The sequence below is a fragment of the Branchiostoma belcheri genome, unplaced genomic scaffold (genome assembly GCF_001625305.1).
Source record: "Branchiostoma belcheri isolate BF01 breed outbred unplaced genomic scaffold, Haploidv18h27 scaffold68, whole genome shotgun sequence".
Classification (NCBI taxonomy): Eukaryota; Metazoa; Chordata; class Leptocardii; order Amphioxiformes; family Branchiostomatidae; genus Branchiostoma; species Branchiostoma belcheri.
This window is the reverse complement of record NW_017804331.1, coordinates 1411827-1434773: the sequence shown is the minus strand read 5'-3', so window position 1 is coordinate 1434773 and position 22947 is coordinate 1411827. Positions and strand designations below refer to the sequence as shown.

Genomic DNA, 22947 nt, shown 5'->3' with positions numbered 1-22947 from the left:
TTTTTCCTGGCCTATTCATGCCCGTAGCCAGGGGGGTTCGGGGGGTTCGGAAGAACCCCCCCACAGGGCTCAAAGGTCCACTTTTTGGCCCACTTTTTATGTAAAGGTCCACTTTTTGGTCCACTTTTTATGTTAAGGTCCAAGCTTTTTCTTGAAAAGATAGACTGGAATCGTAGAAAAACTGCTCCCTTTGTCATTGAATAAAAATCTATCTCTGATTTTTTTCTTTGAAATCCTCTCAAAAATGCACCAAATGCCATTTTAGAAGGTTCATTTTTTTTTAATTTTACGGAACCTCGCGCCCAATAGGTAACGTTATTAGCTCTAGACAGCCAATGCAAGAGTAAGAGCTGGAGCGATACCTTTCCTGTTCAAGCTGTAGCACATGTTTATGAAAATAAACAAGTCACATCATATCAAGAACCTACAAAATAGTGGTCATTATTAGTTTTATTCAGTTTTTCTGTGTTTAAATTTAAAACTTTTATAGCACACTATCTGGCTGCCATCAATGTCATTGGAATAACAATATTCGATTTCAGGCATGTCATTACAATAACAATAAAAAAAAAACAAAATGTGAGGTTTTCGTTGACTGTTGTTTTACAAACACATTTATTTAATCATTTCAGGTATGTAACATAACATGTTAAAAAGAGTACAAAATTCGGTTCAACACACGGCTTTCAATATACAGAGTATGTAACGTTAATGTTATGTATATTATGAGGAGTAAAGTAAAAAAAAAAGAGGTACAAAGAGATTATTTGTTAACGATAGCTCTGTACAGACGATGCTTTGTTATAAACGCGTCTTTTTATCAATCTAAAAATTCTAAAAACAATTGCATTCGAAGGTAATTGACAAAACAATGATCATAACGTTAACACGACACCCAACCAGTACACAACATCCTTCGTAGGACGACAGACCACACTCTTAGTATTACTTTGCATCCAGAACAAACTTTTCCAGTGGCATACGTTCAGCGTTTCCCTCGCTGAGAGAGTTGTGTGGTGGGTATAGGCCAATGGGTGAAAAAAAAAGTTGCATTTTTAAGCCCCAAATCGAACTTTAGAACCCGTTTCGAATTTTGGAACCACGTTCGAAATCGGCTTGGAACGCGGCCTGGACCCAGCGGGGGGTATTCGAATTTTAGAACCGTGTTCGATCCACGGGCACTTCGAGCGCCTGAAACCGCTGCGCTCATATATATATTATTGAAGTACCTCATCGAGGTGGATTACTTTTGGATCCGAATCGGAGAAAATCAATCTGGATTGGAGCGTTTACACTGCAAAAAAAAAAAACGATCCGGATTGACGAATTTCGATCGGGATCGACGATCAATCCGGATCCATTTTTTGAATGTGAACGGGGCCATATTGTAACGTTAGAATAAACAAACGCAGGCCGCTAAAAAAAGTCATCACAGGAGGCTGCCACACGTTAACGTTACTATCTTCAGCGGTTTTGCTGCTTTTCAGAACATAGGCGGAAAATCTTGCCACCGCTGAAAAACCAGAGCGCCAAAACTATCACGCATCCAATGAGCCACATGAGCATTAACAGGAGCGCCCAACAGACGCCTTTCCCATCTGGGTTGTACCACTCGGTACTCGACTCGCACCGACAGCAGCACACACAGCAGCAGACAACACTGTGGACGTTTAGAATGAAGAATTGGCGATCATTATATGATTGTAACTAGAATTCCGAGATCTCATACCTCCATGAAATATGATCTTGATATGTAAATGTAAATTTCTTCTTTAATTGTTCAAATGACCTCTGCATTAACATGATATATGCATCGTGATGTATGTTATCTTTTGATTAACTTACAGATGTCCCAAGTATGACATTCTCATCATTCACCATTACGAAATCATAGAATTTTCACATTAATTATGCAAATTAGGTCATCATTTGCATAATTAGTATCTGTTGAAGTTCCGCCTTCCCTAGGTTACATAGTATAATGTAAAACACTGTAATTATAGAATTTCCTCATTAATTATGCAAATAAAGTCCTCATTTGCATAATTTACATTTAATTATGTACATCTCTCTCAGCTACCTACACACCAAAAATAATGAAAATATGTTGTTCCTGTCTGGACTTATTGGCTTTTAAACATTTCGCCAGAAAGTGCCCTGCAGTTCCAGAACAAGCCGCTAGGGGGCCCGAACTCATATGACTTCTTCCCAAGCACGAGAGCTACCTTCCATCAAAATTTCATGACCCTAGCATGTCCAGATCGCGAGATATCAAAACCGGAAGCTGCGCTGCAGTACCAAGGGAAGCCACTAGGGGGACCAAAATCTCATCATTTCCAGTTTTTGTCACACCCTACCAACACACCAAGTATGAAACCAATCCATCCAGGCGTTCTTGAGTTATCTTGTTGACCAACAGACAGACAGAAGGACGGACGGATAAACGCAACTGAAAATATAACCTCCATGACACATTTCATGGAGGTAACTAGAAAATACATAACGGTTACTTTTACATGCTCTAACCTAACAAACTACTGCTCTATTTATCTCCACAAACATATATACTAGATGGAGACCAGCCCCTCCATCTCTATCCTGCCACTTTGCTACATAATGAAACTCAACACCACAGGGTGCCTGCTACAGCACCAGTTGGTGACAGTCCAGGTCATTAACCTTATTTGTCTGGAGAAGAAGAAGAAACAAAACAAAAACTTAAATAACGTTTTTTTAGGATATTAAGTAGGTGATTGAGTGATTGAGTAACTATTGTTTCATCGGTCGACAGTTTGGATGGTGCTTCTCCGGGTACTTCTGTTTGTGCTGCAGCAGCCATGTCTTCTAGTGTACCGAGCCCCAGTTGTAAACTATGCTACCTTGTGTTATTTTACTACTTCGATTATATGCTAATAAACAAACAAACAAACAAACAAACAAACAAAGTTATAATTACCAATCAGGGCACGACTCAGGGTCTCGGCACAAATCATCAGTTTGCCGGCGTGCATTTTCACTCGGTACCTGGACCACCGTGTGTGATCGTGGAGTGGGCTGCGATACAACAACCCTGCAAGATTTATTTAACAAGAACCTCATCATTAGCAAAGATCTATTTAATCAGAAACCGTTAAAGCTTACAAGTGATTGAAGATGGCAAAACATTTGGCACGAAGCCTTTTTTTCTACTTCCTATATAATTACCACCTAGTCTCAGAAAACATGATTGTCTGACAGTTTTCGCAATTTCCGGTTAAAGTTATACATGTTTAATTTTTGTTTTCAAATGCTAGTTTTCTGCAACACCTGCTGTGGACACAAGCTGGTGGCAACATAGCTAGTGACTTTGTATCAAGAACAGCGCTTTAACCAGATCCGTGCTCAGGCACGATTCTTGACAGTCCAATGCAAGAATATCCAGAACTGTGCTTTCTAAGAACCATGCTCAGGTACGATTCTGGACAATTCACGGGTATCCAGAACCGTACCTGGGGCAAATCTACGTTCTTGAATACCCAGAGACTATCCAGAACCGTGCCTGATCCATAACCCTAACCCATTCAGACATAGGACTAGATAGGCACAGTTCTGGATAAAACAGCAGACGTGGGTAACTCCACTCATCAACGGCGAAGACGTGATGTGTTGCGTAACGGCAGAGTGCTCGACTCGGAACCAAGAGGTCCCGGGTTCGAGTCCTGGCATGCCACCGATCTTGTGCCCTTGGGAAAGGCACTTTACACGGCTTTCCTCACTTTACTCAAGTGAAAATGAGTATCGTACTGTACTGTATTTGTACTCTGTGTTGTTGACGGCATAAAATAAGTTGATATAACTTGAGCGTGCCGTCACAATGTCTAGTCATGTAATATTGGATTTAAAAAAAAGAAGAAGATACAAGATGCCCAGACGGGACTCACCCGCCAGAAGAGCCCGTGATCTGCCTCAGTCTGCCGAGAACCTGTTCTGATGTCGGTCTCTGGTGAGGATAAACTCCCAACATGGATACAACCAGGGCCTGGGGGGATACAGAGTCAGTCAGTGTACGACAAATGCCAACATTTTTTCACAGCCTGAATATGCGCTAACTGATTGTTGTGTGATGTATCTGTATCTGTTACGTCGATGAAGGTTAGACATTCAGGTAATAAGATACGCCAAAAAGCAGTATCTCAAGCAACTGGATATGATTTTGGAAACTAACAGTGTCACTGACGAAAGGTAGTGGATGCTACCCGAAACATCTGACCGTTTCCAAAATCATATCCAGTTGCTTGAGTAACTGCTTTTTGCCATATCTGTATCTGTATTCGCGTACCTTTACCGGAGACCCCTGTGGTTCGCTGGTCATCAGCATGTCTGCCACCGGGAACTCAGGATGTGTGATCATGACCTTGGCCACGGCCGTAAGCTTTCCCTCCACGTACACGGCAGGCACAAGCTTTCCTGGGGCGGCTGGATCTGTCGCGGGATCTGTCCCTGGATCTGCGGGATCTGTCGATGGGGCGGCTGAATCTGTCATCTGACCCAAGATGGCGGCGATGATCAGGCCCAAGGCGAAGACATCAGCCTCGGTGGTGGTCGTCAAGAGGTCTCGTTGTGCTGTTTGAAGCAATAGATACTTGAAACATAAAACTAGAAAGGTAACATCTGCAAAGCCAAAGCCAATGCATAATGTTTACCTTCACATGGTGTTGCCTAAGAAAGTACTTGAAAAACTACAAACTACAATCACAACACTTAAGGGTCTCATTGAGTCTAAAACTGGACTTTAAGGATTGGAACTTCGGTCCGAAATGAATGACAGACTGTATTGGAGACAGAACTTCTCAAGCTGCACCTCAGATGAGGATGAGTGAAGAAGAAGAAGAACAAACTACTTCTCTGTGGTATAAGACTTCAAGGCCTTGGATTGTCCGCACAAGTCAGGAATGACCGTTCATTAATTGGATGGGCGGTCTCAATTGGAAGAGATCCTTCTACTCTACTCCACTCTACTCTGTTCAAAAACGTCCATTCCTAGCTATGAGGGTACGCCCTGTGGATTATCTCCAGAACAGACTCTGTCAATACTGTAACATGAATAGAATAGAAGATGAACAACACTTTATTTCAGACTGTACTTTATATTCTAATGAAAGATCTGTCCTTTTTAATCATATCAAAGAGAAGTTCCCATACTTTGAACACCTAAATGCAAGCGACCAATTTATATTTTTTAATTTTTGATGCGTCTAGACAAACCCTGTATTACAAACATGATCTGTTCCCAAATTTTCCATTGTACAAAAAAGCGAGAAGTTGACCTCAGCTCAGTATTACTAGAACACTTTGTATTAGCCTATTATAGTATCCTAGTCAAGTCAAGTAGTGTACCCTTTGTCTACACTTTTCTACATACGTTTGTTATGTGTCTGTTATATCTTGACCTGTACCTAGCCCGCCCTGGCATGAATGTACAATAAAGGTATTTCAATATACAAAACCTACTCAGAGCTCTGAAGGATCGGGAGAGTGAGGAGCACGCGAGCAACTAGCTCGTCAAGATGATGACGATTTTGACGAAATCACTGAAGACAATTGCAAGTCATCTGTACATGCCTTACCCACAATATTTAGGAGCAGTTCAGGGGACAGGTACATTATCATGGTCTGTGCGTAGTTGTCTCCCCACTCGCCCAGTGCACGGGCACACACGACGCCGAAATCTGCAACCTGAGGGAAGAAGGATACAACTTTGAAGTCCACGAAATTGACTTGTTGAGCTCAACAGATATTAGCAGACTATACAGTGCACTTTGAAGGAATACAGTGCAATGAGAACGATGTGGTGGAGGTGTAGAATGAATGGCTATTACCTCCATGAAAAATGGAGGTATTGTTTTTTGTGTGTCTGTCTGTGTGTCTGTCTGTGTTTCCGCACATTTGTAGTCAGAACGCCTTCATGGATTGTGATGATATCTGGTATGTTGGTAGGTCGTAGGAAGAGAAAGGTCAAGGTTAGTTAAATATGGGCCTCCCGGTGGCTAACCTAGCTTGGTAAACAGCTTAATACCATGTGCAGACTGACAGTATAGCGTATAGCGTGCATAGTCCAGTGGTTAGCGATCCTGCCTCTGGACTAAGAGGTTGGGAGTTCGAATCCCGGCTGATGTCGCTCACCCGACATGCCCGCTACTGTTTAGGGTCGCAGTCCTTCGGACGGGGTGTTAACCGTGGTCCTCTGTTCATTGTGCTTGTCGAAAAGAGCTAGGGGAATTTCCCCGGTACAATGTAACGGAAATACTGTACATAGCGTCTGTCTCCTCTGTCACGACCAGTGGGAGATTAGCTCTTCAATGAGCTAAACTGGATCGAGATCACTTTCACTTTCACAGTATGATAAATCATGACTTATCACCTTAACAACTGGTCTCTGTCCGGAGTTGTCCACCAAGATGTTGTCAGGCTTGAGCGCTCCGTGTACGACGTTCCTGCCGTGCAGGTAAGCGACGCCCTCTGCCGCTTGGCACAATAACTGCAGAACGGTCGCTCGGCTAGGCTTGTCTTTGAGGATGAAGCTGTTCCATGGGAATATAAAGGCATTGGAAGTATTTTACCTTTTCGTGCCCACTTCTTTCACTACATCTATTGCGTCATTTGTGACACGGCTTGTCCGTAGAACTTATATGGAAAGTATAATTTCTGAATCTAAGCGTAACACAACAGCTTCGTAGGCACGCGGCGCTGCGGCAGCTGGTTATGTTACACTGAAAGACCTGTTACGCCTAACCTTTGCACATCTAAAGCCTCGGTCACAACTCGCCGTGCGTGCTTTTTGTCCGTACGTTTTTGTCGTGGCTACGTCTGCTACGTTTTTTCTGCAAACGTAGGGTGGCCGGCCGAGGGAGTACGTCACTCGCACGGTTGCGCAAGGTGTACGTACGTGGTCTGCACGACACGCCTGGCCGTCAGCGGTTGCGTGCATCGTACGTTGCGAAAGTGGTAAGTGAGTTGTACGTGCTTACAACGCACGATCTCTGTGCGATTGCTACGTTGCCGCGTACAGGCCGTACCTACACGTGCGGCGTACGCACGGTTTCCTTACTCACTCGCACGTTGTAAGTGCGTGCACCTCCTGTTAACTTCATAATCACTAGCCGCCCTGGTGTCTTCCGCGGCCCGTTTCTTTGGGTCTTGTCTGGTAGTCTTCTTCTGAGCCTTCCTGGGCATCTTGGAGACGAGTTGGCAGTCGCCGGTCAAGTCGTCTTTATATACTGTAGAAATCAGGTGCGTTGCACGTGCGTTGCACGTGCGGAGCACCTGGTATGGTGCACGTGTGTTCTGCGTGGTCATTGAGCAGGTCAACTGGGAAGTGAGGAGTAAGCACGGATGACGCAAGCACCGTGCGTGGCACGCACATGCTTCGTGCGCTGTCCGTACAGCAATTGCACGTGAGAATAGTGAAGTTAGACTCACGGAGTCCGTACGCTGCACGCTCATAGGCTGTACGGGGCACGCGCGTCGCACGCACTCGCACGCACGGGTGGTAAATCCGCAGACCGCACGTAGAAAAAGTATTACATGCACTTAAAGTTCTACGGCGTGTCTGCGTGCTCCCAAATCCGTAGGATTCCGTACGGAGGTGGTACTCACCACGCACGGATGCCGTACGATTGCCCACGTTTTTGCACGTAGACAGCACGCAGAAGCACGTACGGCGAGTTGTGACCGTCGCTTAACTGCAAACTAGCTAGTGAGGGTGCCCCTACTGTACTTGGTGGCAGAGTAAATAAGTCCTCCGCCCTGGGACTTTGTACACTAAACTTGATTCTTTAAGCTGTAAACTTACCTATTCTCAAGTAATGTACCAGTACATTACTTAACCAGTACATTACTTTGGGGGAAAAGGTGCTGTACTTTTTTTTCTGATTGAGTTCCGGGGAAAGGATATGTTCCTGTCTATATATAGCGTCTTGGTGACATATACACAGTCAGTGCTTTTGATCTTATAATCATTAACCTAACCTCTACCTCCAAGGGGGACCAGTGCAAAGAAAGAAACAGATCTTGTTAAATATTTAGTGTACCGTACGTGACAAAGCTTAGCCACCCTGCCAGACTACCGACACAGGTTCAAAACAGTAAACATTAGCTAAACAGCGAGAATAATTGGTCAGGGGAGGTTTTTTTTTGTCTTTGGGGTTAAGGTAGCCAACATCAACTTGCTGATGATTCTGCTACACTGTAGTATTTGGGCTGTAGAATTTGGACCATCGCACACCAGGGCATGCCCCTACTCTTTTTCGAAAGGTGTGGTGGGATATTTAACGTGCTTGGGGTGTGGCTCTCCTCAAACACGGGACCTCCACTTTACGTCCTATCCGAGGGACGTCCCTAATCGAAGCTAGGTACTTATTTACACCTGAGTGAAGTGAGGAAAGTCGTGTAAAGTACCTTTCCCAAGGGCACAAGATCGGTGACATGGGTGGGGATCGAACCCTGGACCTCCAGGTCCCGAGCCGAACGCGCTACCGCTGCGCCACACGACCCCACGTTTGGTCACTCTATAGTTCATTTGCCCATGAGGGGGAAATGAAACCATAACGGTGGAACCTATTTTGCCGAATTTTATTTCTATTCAAACATTTATTACAGGACATGTATATATGGCGGCACCGCACTCAATTTTTATTCCGCGAACAACGCACACAAACGCATGAACGGACAACAGACATACTCATTTCAACCTGAGTGAAGTGAGGAAAGTCGTGTTAAGTGCCTTTCCCAAGGGCACAAGATCGGTGGCATGGCAGAATTCGAACTCGAGACCTCTTGGTTCCGAGCCGAACGCTCAGACGACCCGAATTTTGCTATGCCCCTTAGGAAGGCCTGATGGAGGCTATCATGAGAGAAAGCTGCAGCATACCTGGTGGTCTTTGTTGGGACATATTCTCATAATACCACAAGGCACACCTGCACAAAAAGCTCTGGAACTTTCATTCCTTAGCTCCAGCAGATACAAAGCTCTCAAAGGGAGACACTGTATCAACCCGCTCAGCATGCTGAAGGGAGACCTGAAGCGCGGAGGGCTAGGCCCTCCCACAACAGAAAAGAAACTCAAGGAGCTTAGAGAGCTCACGAAGCAGAAGACACGGTGATAAGAGATGAAGAAAGACTGAATGCGAATACAGGACATTTCCATACGACTGTAGACGCAGAACACAGTGGATAATGTATCTATTTTGTATAATTTGGTTACCTGCGTTATTTATGTTTTACATACAATTCTCTATTATTTCTGTTTAAGTATTAACTTATGTTTTTTTATTTTATTTCTGTAAACTGGGCCCCACTGAAAATCAACTTGTCAAAGCTGAGTGGGCTACCCAGGTGTGTTAAAATGAAATAAATGAAATAAATAAAAATAATGATGATGAGATACCTGTCCAGGGTGCCCCCGTCGCAGTACTCCACGATCAGCCACACGTTCAGTACAGGGGTGTGCAAGCCGACGCCCTCAGCAATCAGGCCAATGAACTGCAAGATGTTCTGGTGTTTTCCTACTGCCTGTATTTTACATCAAGAACAACAGAACGTATCAAACGTAACGGCCAGCCAGCCTTAATTCCTTTGCCTTAACAGGGTCACAAACTAGTAAAAAATGTTGTTAAAGTCATCAGTATTTTTCTGAATATTTCAACACACATGAAATGGACGTACACACAATCTTTTTGAATTCAACAAGAATCTGTTTACAGCAGTCTTGAACTTAGTCATATTGGGACTGTCAGGGAAGACCGAGGCTGGTAAGGAGTTCCACAGCCTGCTAGTCCTTGGTACATATGAAGACATGTGAAGCTGAGTGTTGGATCTTGGTACTTTACTTTAACAAAGTTTCTTTCTTACCTGCTGTAGAGCATGGATCTCCCTTATCACGACTTCGCTCTTTTCCAGTGAGTCCACGGTGAGACACTTGAGAGCGTGCACGCTGCCGTCCTCCTTACGTTCCGCCTTGTACACCTTACCGAACGCACCCTGCCCCAACTCTTCTAGGATCCTGTACTTCTCCATGTCGGCTGAACAAAAAGAATGTTAACCAATGGTGTCAAAAGAACGGGCAGAATTTTGTCAGGCTCAGGCACGGTTCTGGATAGTCCACGCGTATCCAGAACCGTGCCTGGTGCAAATCTACGTTCTTGAATACGCGGAGACTATCCAGAACTTAAGCTCTTATATGGTCTAAGCAAGCGTCTTTAATGGGTGAAAAAACCCTCAAACAAACAAACAAACAAAGAGACTGTCGTGCTCACCTCGGCTCGCGGAAAGGTTCGGCTCGGGTTGTGACCTTCTGCTCAGAACTCAAGAAGCACTTTCACTTGTCTGAAGACGTACAATAATTGGAGTCATTCAAGAAGCTCACTTGTCTAAAAATGTCGGCTAACGGCAAAAGAATGGCTCAACCTTAGTAACCACTCAGGTGAAAATCCCTTTCTTCCTCCATACACCACCTCTTAGGAGGAAGTTCCACGCTGAAAGCTTCTTTCCTGGAACAACATCACTATGGAATAAACTACCAGGTGATTGTTTCCCATATGGGTATAACTTTAAACTTTTCAAGTCTAAGGTCAACAAACATCTGTCCTCACTGACTGTACAGTAACCCAAAGCATTTGAGTGGCTTTCATGAGCCTTGTTTTGTGGTGAATCATGATGTAAAAAAAAAAAGACTTCCGACCGTCCTGCGGGGTTGCTAGGGTTCAGAACGTTTGTTTTCTTCCCGACGACCTTCACCCAGGTGCTTTTTGCTGACGGTGCCCTTAATCAAGAATGGAACTTCGCCTCTTGAGTGACACTCTGCGGGTTAATCATTACTCGACAAGTGTAGGAGTAGATTATAGTATTGACGGAAAGATGAATGATAGCCTTATCCAACCGCAATTAGCGACCACCTGGGCACAACTGCGACCCAACAACAAACATGACTGGACTGCGGCGGTGTGGCGCAGTCAGTAGCGTCTTCGGCGCGGAACCAAGAGGTCCCGGGTTCGAAACCCACCTTGTCACCGATTTTGTGCCCTTGGGAAAGGCATTTTACACAACTTTCACACAATGAGTACCTAGCTTCGGTTAGGGCCGTCCCTCGAATAGGACGTTAAACGGAGGTCCCGTGCTTGGGAGAGCTACACCCCACGCACGTTAAAGAACCCACCACACTTATCGAAAAGAGTAGGAGACCTTCCCGGTGTGAGTGGTTCAAACCTTACAGTCTGGTCTCAGGTTGACATCTTTGAAGAGGTGATAGTCACCTGTAATGTCAATCAATCCACAAGTGTGGTAAATCTTCGTAAATAAATGACATACCAGACGCAAACGTGGTCTCACCCGTAAACAAAGGCTGTGATTTTCTACCCCCTACACTGTGATTTAGCCCCATACATTGTCCACCAGCATAGGGGTGTTTTTTTTTCTGGGGAGAACCTTCATAAATCTTTAAAAAAAAATAGAACAGATGAAAATATAACTTTAGAATGAAGTTATAAACGAGGGAAAACATTAACTTTACAGAATCTGTCCCTGAATCTGCAAGAAATAGTGATATATGTCCAATCGGATCTTAGGAAGGAAATCTGTAACCATTTCTGACTTCCAAGTTTTTCTGACATGTTCTACGGGAAACCCATAATATTACCATCACTCTCCACAAAAGCCAAAATGTTAGACATGGTAACGTAACGCTAGTTACCGCGTGCTAAGTTTTCTTCCCGTAAACGTGCATTTACGTACAATACAATATCACGCAGCGTTTCTCAAAACGTCGGGCATAACACAAGTGCTTCTTTTTTTCAGTTTTATTTAATTAGGTTCTGTGTAAGAGACCTCAAAGACGTACGTTTGCAATGGATAACATATTAAAGTGTACCTTTTAATTTAGTGTGTGATTGTGTAGCTGTTGACTCGTGCGATAGCTATTGGTAGCACCATTATATTGCGCACGTACAGAATGACACTTGTACAAAAGCACGCTTGTTGTAGCTACCGTCGCACGGCAACAGAGATAGGATCAGGAACCGGGGAATTTGCTGACATGTACAGTTTGTGCATTTTTTCTCTTTTTCGTATTTCTCCTTTCATCTTTCTTGGTCGACTTTTTTTCATGTCACCTGAAACAGCTTGTGCTCTCGATCTTTATTCCACCTTCACCGCCGACGTCAACGGCATTTGCTCTTCTGTACTTTTTGTACCTACCGTCTCCTGTCAATGCCTGTATACCTTCGCTCCTGAGTTCTGCACTGCACTTTGTTTGGAAGCGAATTTGGGCTACTAAGGAAGGCTTTTCACGATGTTGATAGTAAACCAGGCATTAGAACTTCTGACCAACATGTTACAAAAGTACAATTTAAGGCAATTTAACTTTATAAATTCGACAAAATTCAGGCTATGCAAGTCTGCAAGTTGAATAAAGATTCCTTCTTCCTCTTATAATTTCGTTTCATGAAACATGGAAAACAAAAACAACAACAAGCGAGCAGACAAAACATATTAAGCGCCGCCAGCAAAGACGGGAAAAGACTACATTATCTAAATGGTTGACTATTAGACAAAGAGAACCTTTGAAACCATCTATAAAAAAAATCACTTTTTTTTTTAGTCTCTACCAGACTAACTACGCTGGCTATTTATAGAATATTTGCCAGGGGAGTTTGGTCGCCTTGTAGGTTTGACTGGCCGGGTAAGAAACAACCTTCCCGCGGCCGGACTTCCCTGGCCAATTTTTCTCTTTTTTTTCGGAATTCTACGGTCCGTATTCCCGTAGAAAGGCCTGGTGGAGGCTATTGCTTTCTATGGTTGGCCACTACTGAAATTGCTCCATCTTAACTTTTCGAGTACTTTTTAGCTTACTTTAACGTTAGCAAAGAGCGGACTGAAGTCATACATACATGTGCGCAACGTTTGAAAAGAAATGCAGACCTACCTGCAAACGGAAGCTGCTTGTTACGCGTAGAACCGTCCACGGAAGCTGACAAACAAAATTCACAGAGGCCCGGACGCGAAGGAGAACTGGCGAACAAATGTACAAAGTACTTGAACTTTGAAACGCAGGATCATGCGAGCATAACAAACAAATGCACGCCGCATGTAAACACTTATACTGGCAGCTTGGAGTGCTTGTATGATTTATAATGGAATGACGATTTGTCAATAACGACGCAAAACGGGCAACCGTGTCGGCCAAAAGTTGTCAGCAGTGAAAAGTGCTTCCGTGGCGACGGCCATGTCCCCTACTCTCCAAGCAGAGGTTTGGGTTTGGGGTTATTTTTGGCGTGTTTTAGGCTTTTATTATTGGGGTTTCCCAACTTTGGGTCTAGTGAACAAAAATTCCTGTGCGAAAAAGAAACCCCGATAAAAAAGCCTTAGAAAAACACCAAAAATAACACAAATCCCAAACTACTGCTTGGATAGTACAAGTCCTCTTCCAGAGAATCTGTTTTGAAGTAACGTCATATGTATCTATTCTTTCATATCCCACGTCATAGTTAACGTTACACCTACACTTAAGCGTTCTCACGAAATGAAACACTTCCTTATTCCACACAGCATAACAGCATACAAATGGATTTTATTCAATCTACTAGTATTTACCAGAAGCAGCTGCAGTAGCAGTAGCAACAGCTCAGAACTCTAAATACAATTTGACAACAGTAAAAGCTATATACACACTATACATGTAGAAAACTGTCCTACATAACTGTGTGAGCAACGTCAAACGGTAACCTGTATTTTTTACACATCAATAAATGATATTCTATATGTAATTATACATCATTCATGCAAATGAATCTGACAGTTATGTGGCAAAATTGTTTGATATATACAAAAAACATCAAACCGAATGCCATATCCTAGTGTTACTTAAATGTAGAAAACAAACCTGTCACTTTTACACACGTAAACAAGTACATTGTACACTCGTGCCTATTTCCTCTGCTAGCGCACAACTTAGATAACAACATTCGTATACATCTGCAAGTCTTTATGTGTATGTGCATCTTTTACTCTTTGAATGTTCATGCCATTCGTATAATTGAAAATAACTGCTATTTCACTGCTGTGCGGTGACAAGCATTCAAATATGATACACGGAGAATCATAATATTTAGGTAGTAGCTCTGGAAATATCAAAAGACTTAATGTGCAAAATGACAAGAACAACAGGCTTTGACAATTCATGTCTCTATGGTTCACACCTTCATTTTTAGCTTTCATCATGCCCCTTCCTAACAGCTCTAACTTATTATTTTGAATATTAAAAATTAAAATTCAGACCTAAAAATATGCATGTGGCCTATACAATTTTTTTATTTGTGTGTTTTGCCCGGTACTCATGTTCTAAGTAGTTCGTTAATGGATTATAATTGTCCATTTCCTTGTTTAAGGCTGATGAAACCTTACAAATCCTGATTGATTTTGCATTATTAACTATGTGATCGTTTATAGGAAATAACACCTGCTCAGTTCTTCTCAAGAAAGTTGCATTCGTGCCCACCGATATCATCACATAGAAAACACAGAGAATAGACTGCGAGACAATATTGTACTGCTTCACATTCAGTCAAGTAGTCTTTAACACATTTACATGCACACGTATAACAGGCGAACAAACAGGCGAAAAAAAAGCATACAATAAAAACAAAAATCAAGAAGAACAAAATAGTGCAGAGGACCACCCAAACGATCAACCTAGCGATCAGCAGCACAGTCACCCACCCAGGGCCCTTCCCGCATGGCGTGTACCAGTGCCGATTGTCGTCCCACCTCCAGCATTCCTCACAGCAGGTGCTGCGTATGTAGAAATCAACGATCAAAGTTAGGTCTTTGTCCCTTTGTACATGGGTTTTCGGTTACGTGAGTTTATGTTTTTCATCACGGTGACAATTCAAGACCCTATGGATGTCATCATTACGCCAATATTTTAGTGCTAGCATGGAAGCAAGTCCGTTTCCGTTTCCGAGGCTCGCATTTTGGTGTAAATTGTGTATTAAAATGCGAGAAAATGTGAGGGTTTGGGATCGCGGAATTCTACTTTTGGACTGCTACTACTAGAATCGTTTCGTTATTATTATTATCAAAGGGTCTAAAGAAAGCGTGAGCTGCTTACCGATCCTCTGTATCCTCAGCTGGTATCTCCACCACAGTATGTGGGGAGGGTGGGAGCGTGGAAGGCTGTACCGAAGTTTGGGTGTTGGCCCTGAAATATCAGCATTTGAAGGAAAACATTCAAGTATTTTTCTAGTTGAAAGTCAAACGATTTAGATGTGATGATGGCTGTGCATTTGTGATGTTCCCACTGAATCAAAAACAACTGGATATTGATTGAAAACTTATTTTTCAAAGTTGTTTCAGTAAGAAATGAATGTTGTTAGCAGTAAACGTAGCACAATATAGATATCATTTTTTGTTTAACAAGGTTTACGATGCCAAAATGTAGGAATCTTGTTTTTTTGGGCCCGCCTTGTTTTTTTGCCCTATCGCAATAGATTTGAAGTCTTCTGAGGATGTCATCCATGAAACGTACTTGCTGTTAGCCTCCCTCGCAGTCTTGTTGGACGTGGGCGTTATTTTTTCTGTGAGCGACGCGAGTAATAAAAGGCCGCGAGGGACGATTTGCTGCCAAGGGGGTTTTTGCCACGGAGAGAAGGTTTCGCGCTCCAACAAAAAAAAAACCCTCGGCAGCAAAATCGTCCCTCGCGGCGGCATATTACTCGCGTCGCTCACAGAAAAAATAACGCCGACGCCCAACAAGACTGCGAAGGAGGCTAATCATTGGAATGTAGGGGGAGGCCACGAGTATCCATGTGACAAGACGTCGGTGTACTAGCGCGGCTCAGAGTCATGACGAACTAGTCATGACGTCACAACTAGTTGTGACCCACCTGTCAGACGATTTGATGATCTGCCTGAGCCTGCGGAGAACCTGTTCTGATGTGGGTCTCTGTCGGCTTGAAACTGTCAGCATGGACAGGATCAGGGTCTGGGGGGAAAAAGAACCGGCCTTTTCATGCTCAATAAAGCATCAGAAACCATAATAATCTCAGGGGAGTGAACGTCATTTGTTTGCCCAATAGCTGACTTTCTTCTTCTTTCCAGATACCTTTGACCCAGTGTCGGCGTCATACTACAAAAAGTCACGTGACAAGCTCAGTGGGTCAGTCTACTGAGGAAGACCAGAGGAGCTGGCCAAAAGCTCTAGGTGAGAGATTTACGTATATGACCTATCATGTGTACGTTTGGAACCACATTGTGGAATCTGTTCTCTGTAACTGCTTTTGTTTAATAACTGACCACGGTTTTGTATATATCCAACTCTTGTACATTTGGGACCGCTTCTGATACAGTTCCCTGTAACCACGCATATGTGTAGACTATACCAGGTAAATATTGTACGTTTGGGAATGCATCTGTAGCAGCGACACCTGTGCTGCAGTGTAATGTGAACCAGTCAGAATTGCCCTGAGGAAGGTGACAGACAGTCACCGAAACGTCGGCTGAATAAAAGACTTGGTTGTGTACAAAAGAGTCTCTTTACTCAGTGTCTTACCAACCTGATGAAACTATTCACGGCCGTTATATATCGTTATGTACCTTTAGCGGAGACCCCGGAGGTTCACTGGTCACCAGCATGTCTTCCAGCGGGTACCCCGGATGTGCGATCATGACGTCAGCCACAGGCGCGGGCTGCCCGTTGTTGGCGGGGTCCGGCAGGAAGGGCGTCACTTTTCCCGGGTTGAACGCAACTGTCGTCCGATCCAAAATGGCGGCCATGATCAGGCCCAAGGCGAAGACGTCGGTCTTGGCGGTGTAGGTCACCTGATCTGGCCGCTGTGCTGTTGACCGTGATGACGCCAGAACGTTAGATAACGTCAAGACCAAAAGTACCAGACGAGAGTACCTATACTTCACTTGCAGGCTCTCCAACTCTGTTCTGCTACATAATGTAACCCAACACCATGTGTCAGTGCTACAGCACCAGTTACCATTGGTGATAGACGTCTGGTCCAGGTCATTGACCTTGAGCAAAAACAATATGTATTAATTCCTTCTGCGAAGGTAAACATAAAAATCAACCGTCTTACCCAGCAGTGGTCCGATGATTTCAGGCGACAGGTACAGCCTAGTACCGACCGCAGTCTGCATGTAGTAACTGTTCATGTCCCAGCCACTCCGCTCACACACACGGGCGATGCCGAAATCTGCGATCTAAAGGGCGATGGATACAGAACTTTCATCAGGCCAACAAATCCTTTAATACCTGCTCATACCGACAACAACTTCCGTGCTGCAAATAGGACTTTAATTAAGGCTTAAGTCTTAAAAATTCTTCTAAGTCTTGAAAAGTCTTAAAAAGTCGAAAAAGTTGAAAAGTGTTAATTTTGATTTACGACTTTTTAAGACGTCAAATCTTTTAAAGACTTTTAGGACTTTTTTAGACGTTTTAGGTCTTTTAAGACTCAGAAGGAGACTTAGACGTAGGCTTACACTTACACTTAAACTTAGACTTACACTAAGACTAGTCAAGTTATATATATAATCCCCAAGTTGCCAAAGTTTTCTTGTAACATATGTCCGTAGGTGTGTAATAGTTTTGGATGTCACCGCTTTCTTTTGTCGGGTTGCCAATACAGAAGTGTGAAGCATCAAGGCTAGCAATGTGCAATTAAACTGACACTATTGATCCCGGCTTACCTTAGCAACCGGTCTCCGCCTGGAATTGTCCACCAAGATGTTGTCAGGCTTCAGGTCTCGGTGGACGATGTTTCTGCCGTGCAGGTAGGCAACGCCCTCTATCGTGTCGCACAATAATTGCAGAACGGTCGCTCGGTCAGGGTTATTCCTACCCAAGATGAAGCTGAAGTGTAATGGATATTTGGGAACATTATAAGCTTTTTATTTGTGATACCTAACCACCTGTCGTATTATAAGGAAGCGTATACAATGATAGCCTTTATATTAGTATCTTTTGGTTAGACCATGCTTTAAAGCTGCAGACCATCGCCAGTAAGAACAACTATTACAGGCGCTCGTTCTTCCCTCGCACCATCAAGGAGTGGAATGAACTTGAGCCCAGTGTGGCGGAGGCGAAGTCCATCTCCCAGTTCAAAGCAGAGCTGGGACGGGCTTCGCACTGAGCTGCCCATTCTCCCACGGCAGAGCTATCCCGCGCGCGCGGCAAATACGTTTAGTTAGCTACTAGTAAGGAAGCACCCCTGCCTCCTTTGTACATACGTAAATATGTGTAGTACTAACAATAACATAACTGATTTTCACTTGTCGTGTCCTTGCACTTGTCCACGTCTACCCCTATCCTACCTTTTAAGTTGGCACAAAGTATGCCACACTAAGGCTGATGGGCGTATGGAGAGAATGTATCGCAAATACTTCACAACACGTACATTATATTTGTACATGTAACCATAGTAACTAACGCACGTGTCCAGGGTTCCCCCGTTGCAGTATTCCAGCACGAGCCACACGTTCAGCGCAGGGGTGTTCAAACCAGCGCCCTCTGTGAACTTCTCAGTGAACTGCATGATGTTTGGGTGTTCTCCGACCTACAATTTAGACGAATTAGCAAATATGTTTAGGATTATAAGGGACAAAGGCTATAAAGGACCTAGCATCGTATTCATCATCTTTCCACTGACCTTTCCTTCCTTTCAACATCTCTGTCAAAGTCATTCATCAGCACGCATACTTTGGCGAAGAAAAATCCTGACATATTATGGAATTGGTGGTAGTCTTTTAAGTTTTCTAGATAATACTATATTTTGCAAACAAAAGCTGACACACCCCTTTTCTAGTATTTCTTAAGGTTGTTAATACTCATTTCTAGTTTGTTAATAATGATCCTTACCTGCTGTAGAGCGCTGATTTCCTTTATCACGACTTCCACTTTGTCCAGTGAGTCCACGGTGAGACACTTGAGAGCGTGCACGCTGCCGTCTTCCTGACGTTCCGCCTTGTACACCTTACCGAACGCTCCCTGACCGAGCTCGTGTTGGATTATGTATTTCTCCATGTAGGCTGCAAGGAGACAGAAACATATCACCTCAAACAATGAAAGCCAAGCAGTTTTAGATATATATCTATTCAGTTGCTTGTGAAATAGGCTATCTGCGTATCACCTTTACTTTCATCTAAAGTCATCTCTTAATTACTCATTATAACACAGCTATATTTCTCTGAAACTAAGCGATTTAATAACTGATTTATAGTTCTGTATTCATTTATTATATCTTAATAGCTAAACTCTGTTCTCTTGTTACCTGGACGATACCCATTTTTTGTGATGTAATTTTTATTTTATGTCTAGTAGTGACGGGAATATGAGCATTTTGCTTGAGTGCGTCACCGCTATGTATTGTATTTTTGCATGTTTAAATTTAAAAAAAGGCTATCGTCTTGTGTGCCTCATCACCTGGAAGTCTAACCTTCTTTGCCGTAATGGAATAAGGTCATCGGTTGCCAATGGATTGAAGTTGCTTTGCCTTTAAAAAGTATTTTAAAAAACGAATTTCGTCACGAATTGTATGTGGCAAATTTGTGCCAGGTTTCCTTCACAATTGGTTTTCCTCTGCACAGGCTAACGCAAAAACACACGGCTTCCTACCTTGAAACACTGTGCAAAGCATAAAACGCTTTCTTGAAATTTCACGTTAGTTCATTTCACAGAAAACTGCAACAAAATAGAATTCCTAGGCCACCAAAATAGAGGAAAACCAACAAAGTCGTAACGCAACGTATTAAAGTCCCGCAACAAAGGTATTCTCGGTCACCCCCAACAAGAGCAAACAACAGTTAAGATTGACGACACTTAAATTCCAGGTAAGGCTTCGAGGCGCAAACACTAAGACAAAGGAACATTCTGTACCACCAACACGGTAACCACAACGGCCGACGTCTCTGTCTACCACAAGTAGTGTTTTATTGCCTGGTCAAAAAATTTAGCGTGCTCTCCAAGCAGAGGTTTGGGTTTATTTTGGCTTGTTTTTAGGCTTTTTATCGGGTTACAAAAAGTAAAAAAAAAAAAGAATACCAGTGCAAAAGAAGCCCGATAAAAAAATAGCCTAAAACACGCTAAAAATAAGCCAACACCCAAACCTCTACTTGGAGAGTAGACTCCCACAGTGATAGCCTAGAGACCAGGGCCTGCTTGGGACCCGGCCAGCAGGAGGGTCGTAGCCTCTATCAGGCCTCGGAAGTGGCCGGAAAGAGTAGAACCTGTGATTTGTTTCCCAGGAATCCACACACAGTAGTTTCCTTTTTTTTCGCAGTTCAGGACAAAGACACAAATACCAAGGTCACTTATGAGCGTTTGTGGCTCAAATGAAGTGAATATGTTTATGCCCAAGAAACGTACAGAAGTCTCACATGGCAATACATATAAATGGTATAGATCCGTGCACTCTAGAATACGATATCAAATTCGCTTGGACCAAAGGAATTCGACCGATTCGCTGTCTTTTTCTTGACTTATTTCTAGGTCAAGCTTCGGTAAAAGTTGGGAAGAAACCAACAAACGACATGTTGACTGCTTACTTACATAACCTGGTCTTAATCTTAAGAAGAAAAGCGGTCCACTATTTTTCTTAACATAAAAGTTGTAGACAACAAGAACGTACCTCAGAGCTGCGTACAGCACCTTGCAGGAAAAAAGAAGAAAAAGAAGCTCACTACCACCTCCAGCAGATGCCAAAACTCGCCGAAAGGTCCTTTGACGCACCTGTTCCCACCGCGGCTCAGTTTTTCCCCTGTCGTCATGACAGCAGCCGTTGTCCGTGTTGACCGCGACTGTTCAAGAACGGAACTTTGCCTTTGTATAGCAGGTATTGAAGTTGCGTGGTTAATCATTGCCGCAGAGCAAGAACTGTAGAAATACGACTAGGAGATGAAATATACTCGAAGTGCAACACTGCGGATCATTTGTCTCCTTTGCCGGCTGAATAAATAGTCGAAAGGCAAACTGGACCCTCTGTGACTGGCCAAAACCCCTGACCTGTTACATTCGTTTTCGACGTACGTAAGTTCACGTACATTTGTGCAGTGTTCTTTGTCACAAGACTAAATCGACTGGATATCCGGCCGGACAAAGAGGCACTTACGTTGTGTTTGACGTCTTAATTCGATTGTACAAGATATATCAAGGAAAACATTCTGTGCAAGAAAACTTAGCAGGCTTTGTAGGTATGTATACCGTTGTATCCACGATGGGAATTGTGTCACTTGTTTTATGAAGTCTACTCGCGATATTTGAACAGCGTGACATTATTAGTAAATCAAAGAAGACACAAGTAGTAAAGCTGTCCCTGTAATATGTCTTTAATTTCTTCATCACGGTGAAAACTCCAGTTCAGAAATGAAAGAATGTTTGTCAATGTTGACTGGCTGAGTTCTAGGAAGCCATGCTGCTTCCTGGAAAAAAAGAGCTCGCCGAGTTGCGTTGTTTACCAAAGTCATTTAATATCCTGAAAGCGATTCTGTTTCATCAGCAGAACAATACTGTTCGCGCTGCGCTTCGGCGACTGTACTTTAGTTATATTCTTGAACTCCTGTTCATATTTCTACAAATTTGTTCTTGCTCTGCGAAGGTAATGATTAACGGCGCAACTTTTAACACCTGTCATCGGAAGGCAAAGTTCCGTTCGAACAATCGCGCGGTCAATACGCACAGTAACTACTGGGTATAGCCTCCTGTGCAGGCTCCGGGCGGGTGGGAATTTTGAGACAGAGTTTTGAAGAGTTTTTAACGCGATATTGTAATAGCCGACCATTCTACAACCGCCTACTGGGCGGAATGGAACCTTCTCTCGGCAGCTAATTTTAGGATGGCCGGCTATAAAAATATCGTGTTAAAAAGTGTACAAAACGCTGTATCAAAATTCCCACCCGCCCCGGAGCCTGCACAGGAGGCTACCTGGGCAAAGGTGCGTAGTGACGGTGACACCGGTTGTCCTGACGACGGAGAAAACTGAGCCGCGGTGGGAACAATTTTCAACAGGTGCGACAATTGAGTTTTAAATAGTGTCAACCTCACGGTGGGTGACAGTGAGCTTCTCGTCTTCCGTACGCAAGGTGAGACAGCAGCTACATACTAAACAGCAGGTGGGTACGTATATACTTTTACTACTCTCCAAGCAGAGGTTGTGGGGGAATGATCGTTGGCTTTTTATATATGGCAGGGTTTTTTTTTGTCGCTACTGTGGCCGGCGAACTTCTATGGCTAGTGGATACTGTCTTGCCACCGAAAGGGATCTGCTTGGAGATTATACTTTTACGTGAGCGTGCCATTGATCTTGTAGAATCTACAACAATATTTTGAGAAAAAAAATGGTGCGTCAGTTTTCTTCTGAGGTTCATGTCAGGTCGAGGGACTATGTAGATACAAAAGTAGCCCGCTACAAGCAGACAGTGCGCCGATTGTTAGTTTCTCCCGAGGTTTTGTCAACTTACTGAAGCTTCACCTGCTAGAAAAGTGTCCAGGGAAAGCAGAATGCACTTCAAATTCCTTTGGTCGAAGTGCATTTCATACCTTGTAGCGGACTACTTTCGTATTTACATGGTCCCCAGACAGAACAGATCAAATTTTTGTCGGGTGCCACAGGTTTATAGATTTTTTTTTGTGGGGGGGGGGGGCAAACAGTTATACATTTGAATTGAACGATCACAACAAGTGACCTTGTTGTTTGTGTATTTGTCCTGTAGTGTACTGTGCAGAATGTACTGTGTCCCTTCTCTTAATGGATTCTTGGGAGACGGTGTTTGTTTCGCATAACCGGTAAACCGCCTTTAGGCGTAACACACCAGTTTTGTACATGTGCGTAAGTATAAGCTGCGTAAGACCGGACTGTAAGGTTTGAACCACTCACACCGGGAATGTCCCCTACTCTTTTCGATGAGTGTGGTGGGTTC

General features: G+C 43.5%; 2 protein-coding genes across 2 annotated transcripts; both read right to left on the bottom strand.

Annotated features, from left to right (window-relative positions):
- Positions 1-3916: 3916 nt before the first annotated feature.
- LOC109483998 (serine/threonine-protein kinase 35-like) lies at positions 3917-10053 on the bottom strand. Its single transcript, XM_019787155.1, has 6 exons — positions 9889-10053; positions 9425-9549; positions 6401-6560; positions 5607-5715; positions 4319-4602; positions 3917-4018 (listed from the first exon to the last, which is right to left on the bottom strand). Exons 1-6 carry the CDS (start codon positions 10051-10053, stop codon positions 3917-3919), a joined length of 945 nt encoding a protein of 314 aa, XP_019642714.1.
- Positions 10054-15135: 5082 nt separating this feature from the next.
- LOC109483997 (serine/threonine-protein kinase pdik1l-B-like) lies at positions 15136-19497 on the bottom strand. The gene is made up of 8 exons (XM_019787154.1): positions 19470-19497; positions 18893-19062; positions 18469-18590; positions 17725-17887; positions 17115-17238; positions 16624-16865; positions 15915-16012; positions 15136-15229 (listed from the first exon to the last, which is right to left on the bottom strand). The coding sequence occupies exons 1-8, from the start codon at positions 19495-19497 to the stop codon at positions 15136-15138; spliced, it is 1041 nt and encodes a 346-aa protein (XP_019642713.1).
- Positions 19498-22947: the final 3450 nt, after the last annotated feature.

Coding starts and splice junctions, on each gene's coding strand:
- LOC109483997 (XM_019787154.1), bottom strand. CDS start 19,497: ATGACCTTATTCCATTACGGCAAAGAAG. Junction 17,888..18,468: donor AACGGGGGAACCCTGGACAC/GTGCGTTAGTTA, acceptor ATTACACTTCAG/CTTCATCTTGGGTAGGAATA. Junction 16,866..17,114: donor AATCATCGGACCACTGCTGG/GTAAGACGGTTG, acceptor CACGGTCAACAG/CACAGCGGCCAGATCAGGTG.
- LOC109483998 (XM_019787155.1), bottom strand. CDS start 10,053: ATGGAGAAGTACAGGATCCTAGAAGAGTTGGGGCAGGGTGCGTTCGGT. Junction 9,550..9,888: donor AGATCCATGCTCTACAGCAG/GTAAGAAAGAAA, acceptor TGTAAAATACAG/GCAGTAGGAAAACACCAGAA. Junction 4,603..5,606: donor ACTGCTCCTAAATATTGTGG/GTAAGGCATGTA, acceptor TGCTTCAAACAG/CACAACGAGACCTCTTGACG.